The sequence below is a fragment of the Semicossyphus pulcher genome, unplaced genomic scaffold, assembly GCF_022749685.1.
Source record: "Semicossyphus pulcher isolate SPU_LCO1_2020_fin unplaced genomic scaffold, fSemPul1.0.p SCAF_13, whole genome shotgun sequence".
NCBI lineage: Eukaryota > Metazoa > Chordata > Actinopteri > Labriformes > Labridae > Semicossyphus > Semicossyphus pulcher.
This window is the reverse complement of record NW_027211637.1, coordinates 12,361,418-12,369,609: the sequence shown is the minus strand read 5'-3', so window position 1 is coordinate 12,369,609 and position 8,192 is coordinate 12,361,418. Positions and strand designations below refer to the sequence as shown.

The 8,192-nt window shown below is 36.4% G+C and overlaps 1 protein-coding gene across 2 annotated transcripts; it reads left to right on the top strand.

Moving 5' to 3' along the window:
- The first annotated feature begins 736 nt into the window (after window positions 1-736).
- rer1 (retention in endoplasmic reticulum sorting receptor 1) lies at window positions 737-7,907 on the top strand. 2 transcript variants are annotated; one of them, XM_069660431.1, is made up of 8 exons: window positions 737-810; window positions 2,669-2,750; window positions 3,603-3,707; window positions 4,143-4,239; window positions 4,741-4,819; window positions 5,381-5,516; window positions 5,988-6,042; window positions 7,395-7,907. In XM_069660431.1, exons 2-8 carry the CDS (start codon window positions 2,670-2,672, stop codon window positions 7,403-7,405), a joined length of 564 nt encoding a protein of 187 aa, XP_069516532.1. In that variant the 5' UTR covers window positions 737-810; window position 2,669; the 3' UTR covers window positions 7,406-7,907. The 2 variants fall into 2 exon arrangements, with proteins under 2 accessions (XP_069516532.1, XP_069516531.1); XM_069660430.1 differs by having other exon boundaries at window positions 5,988-7,907.
- Window positions 7,908-8,192: the final 285 nt, after the last annotated feature.

Here is an 8,192-nt window from a genome sequence, read left to right as displayed (position 1 = left end):
GAAATGAAATGAGAAAAATAAAAAGGTTAGTGATGACATGTATTGCATAGGCCTACAGGGGAAAATTGTCAATTCTCCTCCCCTTGCCCGAAGATACATATATAAAGGAAGTCAAAACTATTTGAATTTTGGTTCTGATTCCAGTTGTGTTGTAGTCAAGTACGAGACATTGCATCGTAGCCTACTTAACATACAGTAGTTCAAGCTATGTATTTAAAAAGTTTAAGTCTTGAAAATTAGGAAGAGAGGAATTAAATTCACGTCGAATTCCTGCACTAAAGTAGGCTAACTAATGGATTGAAATGAGCTCGTAGGTAAATGCAAGAGGAAGGTAAAAGAGAAATAATAAGTATGGTCGTAAAGTATAGCAAGGTCGAAGTTAAAGTATAATCAAAACTTAATTGACAAAGAAATAGAATAAAACATTTGATTAAGCAATTAAGAGCCTATACTATAACTGTATTCAATTGAAAGTTAGAAAAAGAGAGGAAGCAATACAAGGAGGGGGGGATTATATCAAGGATGAGGAGGTTTGGTCACACAGGTCTGGCGATACATTTAACATTAAAGAATAATGTGGTATAATTGCTAATCGCTAATAAAGTACAAAAGAAGCAGGAAGCTTCTGCAAATATTCTCTCTAGTCCTCAATGATCTTATCAAGGCTGAGAAGTTCGTCATTTTCGGGACTCTACTATCATGCCTGCCGTATGTTCGAACCCCTTGCGGAAGCACTGACGTGTTCACACCGAGAAGTGGCTAGTTTAGCTAGCTAGGTAGAGCCGGGTAGTGACACAGCGGCCGTATCAGGTAAGAAAGGACAACCATTGATTGATTTGTATTTTACCGCATACACATCCAACTTAAATAGATAGGTGTCGATACTAAGCGGTATGTTTCATAACCTTAATGTCATTCATTCAGCATGGTTGTGGTTACTACAGAATTGTTTGATTTCTAACTGGGCTAACTGGCTAGCTTGGAGCCGTTGGCAACGTAGTACCATATCGCCGGAAGTGAGTTGTCAGATTATCAAAGTTGTTGCTGGTATTTGTAGTTCAGAGTTTCCTGATAATCATGATGTGCAATGGATGGGGAGCGAGCTGTGAACTACATTTTCTTTTGTCAGCCTTGAACGCATGCTTCGTTGTGTTTGTGGGAAATGTAGTTGAATAAATTCACGTACGATGCTTTGCGGGTTGACGGAAGCTTTTATAAAACTACATTGCCCATGAAGAAGAACATTTGGGCCAAAGGGCAATGTTCATTTTGATGGCTAGTTAGCTATTTCGAGGGCTAATTTGTAAGCTAACGTAAGTAAGTTCGAATTATAACACTGACGGAACACCAGTGACTGTAATTTGTAGTATTTCTTACGGTCGGTATAACGCTATGGGTTTCCCAGAAAGGCTGTTTTGCTAAATATGGATTATTAGCTGCCTTCGTGACTGCCCAAGCCGGCTAGCTAGGTATCCAGCTAATGTTAGCTTAAACCTCGAACATCTCCTCATACTCTTGTCAGTTTTAGCTGACATCACTTGTCAAAATGTCTGATAAAGGAGCCCTCCAATCACCACGCAAGTTGGTAATCAAATATCTGAAACATGACCCCAAACTACAAGTTGAGCAACCGGCTAACGCTGCCTAGATAATTTATGATCCACTCTTTACGAAGTCAATGGATCCAAAGTAAAAGTAACGTAAGCCCATAAAACGTTATGCTGCAATTTGTTAGAAACAGGTAAAGTTGCAATATGGTTACTTAGGTTGTTATTTTAATCAAGCGACGACTAGAATTTTTCTTCTGGCTATTTTTTCCTATATCGGTAATCTTTACGGCCAACCCAATACACCAGTTTAGTTACTTGACAGGTTTTGCTCGACAGCTGCCCATCTGGACTCTCCGGTCACCCGAGTCTGTTCTTTACAGCCCAGAACGGTCGGTTCTTTATAAAACTGATCATAAATGTTTGAAGGTGCATTTTTTTAACTAGTTTCATTGGATGGATTATTTGACAGTACATTAAATTAACATCAGGCAAATAATTTATTTAGAATTGAGAACACACGCATTGTACTGGCGCATACAAACTGATAACCCTGGACCACCTTCAGCCCGTTCGACAAGCACTAGATATTTCATACATACTCATGGATTTCGCTTAATAGTATTAATGGCCATTCATTGTTATAACACATCCATATTTATTGGCACTCCCACAATTATCTTGAAAAGGCCTTGCCAAATAGTTAGTAAATTTAACACCTGATAGCAGATAGTAAAATCAAATGTTCATGAAAACAATGCTATTACAATGCTATTAGCATGATTATAGATAAGACTAGAAATCAGACATGTTTAAGGCAATACAGTTAGGAGATTTAAGGTACATGTTCTTATTTTAGGAGAGTCTTGTTGAAGTTAGGCTATGTCCCACATTTTGTGAAATTACCCACAAAAACATTGAACAACAACTGAAGTGAAGGATGGCATAGTTTGAAAAACTTTGTACTTTAGGCTGGAAACAGCTCCACCTAACAGAGGAGATGCTAGACTTTTATATACTAGATCAAGGGTACTGCATACTGGGACATATAAAGTCTGACTCTCCAAGTAGTTTTTATTCATTAATCAAAATGTGTTTTTTTTTTTATCTTTCCCTCACAGAATGTCAGAAGGGGACAGTGTTGGGGAGTCAATCCATGGGAAACCATCTGTAGTTGCTGCCTTTTTCACACGGATTGGCCAGGTAGAGTGTCTGTCTATCTCTCAGATTACATATATATCATATATAAGTTACTATAATGTTCAAGTAATAAGAGCGTATAAAGTAAAAGTTCAAATTTTAAGATTCGCTGCATAAAAGACAAATGCATCCATCAATTAAACTGTTGGTGTAACTTCTATAAAACAAGTTAGTCATGCCAGTTGCATTTTATTTTCTGAAGTACTTCTGTAGTGGAATGTTAAATGACCAGTGCTGCTGACCCGTTATCACATAGTCCATCTTTAAATTTTCTAAAAAAAAATAGCATGTTCACCAACATAGGCTCACACCACATTGGAAGTAATTTGCAACACACTGATACTGTTTCCTTTTACTATCGTGAGATCAAAGTTTGCAGTGTCACTTTTTGTTTTAATAAGTACTTTGCATGAATTGCAAATATGCAGTACACTGTTTCAGTGTATTTATTTGCTTGCTTTCAGTTTTCTAGTTTTGATTACGTATTTGACTCTCCATTGTGGTTACAATAATAACTCAGCACTTCTCAAGCTTTGTTCTCCACAGTGGTGTCAGTGCTGCTGATAAAGCGCTATCAGTGCATCCTGTAAGTGTGATATGGTCATTAAGTATGTCCAATTGTATTCTTCGTTCTGGCAGTGAAAGACACTGGCTCCAGGATAAGGGTTTAATTAATTCAAATATATATCTAAGTAGTACTTTGGGCAGTGATACTCACTGGATGTTCAGTTAATGTCCAATATAACTTTACCAAAGTTTGCAATTTTTTCTCACTCGGACATTTATTGATAGTCTTTGAACCAATGATGTCTAAATTTTGTGGTCTTTTTGTATTTGTGTATTATTTCTTAAAAGGTATATCAGTCATGGCTAGACAAGTCAACGCCATTCTACGCAGTGCGATGGGCAGCCACTCTTCTACTTACTGGTCTCTACATGATCAGAGTGTACATACTACAGGTAATTAATATATGTTTTTTCCAATATAATTTATTCTTCTTTGTGCAGGAAAATTTGAGTATGTAGCCTAAGCCATGAGAGTTGTATGTTGTTGTACTAAAAGCAGTTTCATTAGAAAATTTAATCTTTACCTGAAATGTCGACGTTTTTGAGACTGTCCAAGGGAGAGGAGTTCATTCGCCTGTGCTAATTATTTATTAGTATGGAAGTATTGACTGAAGGCTCATTATTTTACGTTTTTGCTGATTCTCTCCAAAGATAAACGGTTTGCTTAGTGGATACTTCAAGAAGACAGTAACTGTATAACTTTTGTTGTGACTAATCTAACTATGTGTGATAAGTATGCTTTAAATTTTTGTCAACTTGCTATTTCTTTAACAAACAAAGGTGCACTTTTAGCTTTTTGATGTTGTAATGGTTTTTTTTGCTTTTCAGGGCTGGTATATAGTAACATATGCTTTGGGAATCTACCATCTCAATCTGTTCATTGCTTTTCTATCGCCAAAAGTGGATCCTTCACTGCTTGACGAAGGCAAGTAGATGCAATCAGATCCGTTATTTGTAACATGGTTATGTGTACTGTGCTGTAGGTTAATACTTGTCCTGTTACCTGCCTGTCTACCAGGGATATGACTTAAAAATGCTTCGTACTTACATCACGGGTTATCATCTTGATATTGTCATCTGAAGAGAATACTATTTTACATTTCAACAATTGAGAATGGAGTTTAAATTCCTTTTTTTGTGTAGTCTAGCCCAGAGGTGAATAGATTAAATAAATACAGAAAACAGAGCTCTACGCTTCGTTCCAATAATTATTGGGAAGTAGTGTACACAGTATGTGGCCTCATTTGCCTCTTCCTTTATACATAAATTGTTATAATGGATAGTAAGAACACTACGAAATAATGCTAATTCTTGAGAGCAGATAGTGTTATTATTGTGGTTTGGACATTGTTTACAAAATTACAAAATGCTAGTTTGAAAATTATTAGTAACTTTTATATCACCCTGTATCCTATCTCTTGTGCAGATGAGGGCCCCTCCCTTCCAACCAAGCAGAATGAAGAGTTCCGCCCTTTCATCAGGAGGTTGCCTGAGTTCAAATTCTGGTGAGTTAAAGATATAATCTTGAAGATTTTTATTAAAATAAAGGTCAAGTCACTGTCTATCGGCGTGAGGTAACACAATGGTGATTGAGCCTATGGCCCACTGATGAAAGTCGTTGAATTTGCTGTATATACTATTATTATTATGGTCTGTGGCAACATTCCTGGTTGGTCTGCCAGAGAGGGTAGACTGAGCTTAGCGGCTGCTTTTCCAGTCTTTGCAAGTGTTGCGAGTAAACGGTAATCTACTATGGCTGAACAAACAAAGAAAAGATCGATGATTACAGATACAACTTTAAAAATAAGTTAAAATACACAGAAAAAGAAACAAATTCGGCCCTCAGATGAAGGCAAACAGTCTAAAAAGGAAAGCAACCTTCAGTGAGGAAAATCAATGAAAAAGGAGAAGTTAAATGAGCCCGAGCCGTGCTCTACTAGTGTGTGTAGGCACACATGACAGATTCATTTAGTGACAAGAGGTTAGAATTGAGGATGTTTTGCTTTGTAAATGCCACAAATGTGGTTTGACTGTTAAAACTAAGGTTGTGTCCCTTTCCTTTACAGGCATTCAGCAACAAAAGGCATTGTCATCGCCATGATTTGCACATTTTTTGATGCCTTCAATGTGCCAGTGTTCTGGCCTATACTTGTAATGTACTTCATCATGCTCTTCTGCATCACCATGAAGAGGCAGATCAAGGTAAATAAAGTAATAAGACATGGACTGACAAAAAATTGCAGGTTATACACTGACACTGTGGTTGTACTGGAGTCACAGTGCATTGCGAACACCATAATTTATCCCAAAAGTGTAATTACATGCACCATGGACATGACCTGTATAAAATGTAAGAAACACCAGACTATATTTTACAATGGTTGGTGAACATGCTATACAATACACATATCGGTATTATTGACTCAGCAGCCTTCAGCTTTTACTGAAACATCCACAAAGGCTATTTGTTTTGAAGGACTTATTTATTTGAATACATTATATTGCACTGGTTTCTCTGTTATGTGTGTTCTTTGCAGGCAGTGCATTCGTTTATTATGCATACCTTAATAACTCGCTTTTTAAAATCTACCCGACAGTTTGTTTACAATGTTTGAGCAAACCCTTGAAATATGTGTTACCAATTCTCCTCTTTGTCTTCCCAATCTTTTCTAGCACATGGTCAAGTACAGATACCTACCGTTCACACATGGGAAGAGGACATACAAAGGCAAGGACGAAACAGGGAAACCTTTTGCTAGTTAAAAACTCCCACTTCCCCTTCCCCTCCTTCTCATTTGAAATTAATCTGTCACAGCTAGAAGGGAGTGACGAGGGTTAGAGATTTATTTTCTTTTTTTGTAAGTGGGACAGTAACATGAAAACATGACATGAAAAAACAAGTTTTGATCCACGGTTCACAGTGTTGGATAAGGATATGAGCAGCACGGATCAAATTATTTTCGGGGATATTGCCTTTGTCTATTAAGGGGTGGGATTTTTTTTAAAGACCACAATCCTAATTTTTCGGATTGGTCTGCATTTGTTCAGTAGTAGGTGAGACTCAGTGCTGCCTTTTGCCTTTTTAACCCCAAGGGGTAAGTATAAAGTCATGAAGAAGGAACCACTCTGAAAAAAATTGCAGTGGAATTAGTGATATTTTTTTTGTTTTCTCTTTTTTTCCAATGATGGTTATTCCAGTATATTTCCTTCTCAGAAGTGAAATAAATCTGCCAAGTTTTGATTAATATATTGGTACCTACTTATTTGTAACAAGTTATACATTGGAAGTCAGTAGTGTCAATAGCAAAATAACATGATTAGATATAAAAGATCAAACCTGAAGGAAATGACACGGCCTTGAAGTTGTCCTCTGTACTAAATATAGACGGTTTGGAGATTCAGTCACTATTCACTTGGGTATGCATTCATGACAGGCAAAGAAAAACACTTCATCATAATTCATCAGGTGAAATAATAACACTCAGCACAAATATATTTTTGATTGGTGTCTATATTTAATTGGAAACTTAATCTCTGTGTGTAACCTGATCCTAAAAGGCATAGCCAGCCGAGTAAACATCAATATGGAAGATTGTCAATGATTTAGTATGAATTGAATGCATTATTCATAGTGAGTGTCACTAACCCCAATCAGTTTAGTCTCCTGTAGCATGTAGTCTTACTTTAAATCAGTTACCCACTTTTGCGCCTACGTAGAGTTTAACAGATGGGATGCTGTGTGCTTGACCACCCTTATTCTTAAAGGGGACATTTATCTTGAAATGGCAAGTCAATCTACTAACTTAACCTCTGATTTTTTACACCATTATGTGTTTATTAAGTGCAAAACCAGTAAGTTAAATTCAAGACAACAGTTTATCAAAGAAAAGTCAAGCGATTTCACAGTACCCAGACGACCTTTGCTCTTTGAAACATTTGCCCATCTTTGTTTCAAAGCCTGTGGTCCATCCGATTTGTGTAGACTAGCTCTTGTAGTCCTTAATAATTTGTGTATACTTTGAAAAAAGATATGGTAAATATAGTCATTCCAAGCAAACTTTTGTTCTCTTTCTTTTGCAGAGGAAACATAAGAAAACAGAGGTTGAAAGCTTTTATTATAAGAAATGGATGAAGTGGGTGGCGATCACACTTTTTTTTTTTTCTATACCTGTTAATTTTTTTCTCCATTTTTATCAGAATGCTGGGGATTTTCTGTCATCATAAACTTTGATCAGCACTGTAGTAAGGGATCAAAACATTTTGTGTACAAAGTTTGTGTTACAAAGGATTGTCTGGAGGATTTGTGTATATATATATATTTTAAGATATGAAATTTTCTTTGAGATTATTTTTATTTTTGTTTTTCTTCCAACCACCATACTGTTTCCAAGTGTTTAAATCATCTCAATTGAAGTTGATGAAAGCAGAACTGATTAATTGGGTTCTTGATTTGATAAATTAAATATGTTTCTCATGGATTGCATGTTATTGTTTTCTTGTGCTACAGTTATAAACAAAAACTTGATTTTAATAACTTAAGTGTAATTTTTCACTCCAAATGCTATTAAAGAGGCTGTGTCCCTTCAAAAAGTTTGCAAGTGTCTCAGCTTCCTATTTTGTAGATATTCATGGTGGAGAGTTAAAGGACAAGTGACAAAAAGGTGTCAATCCATTCATTTCCTAAATGTGAAACTCAACTTTGTATGCACTTGTGAAGATTTCTAAAATGTTGAGGAGAAATACAAAAATCAAACAACTAAAAAGTTTCAAACTCTGGACCTTTGTGGCCCCAGAGAAGTTGGGTTCCTGACTGTACAAATGGTTGTCCTGTTGCAGCTTGAGGCAATCGCATCACATGCAAAGCTGCAGTATTTTTGT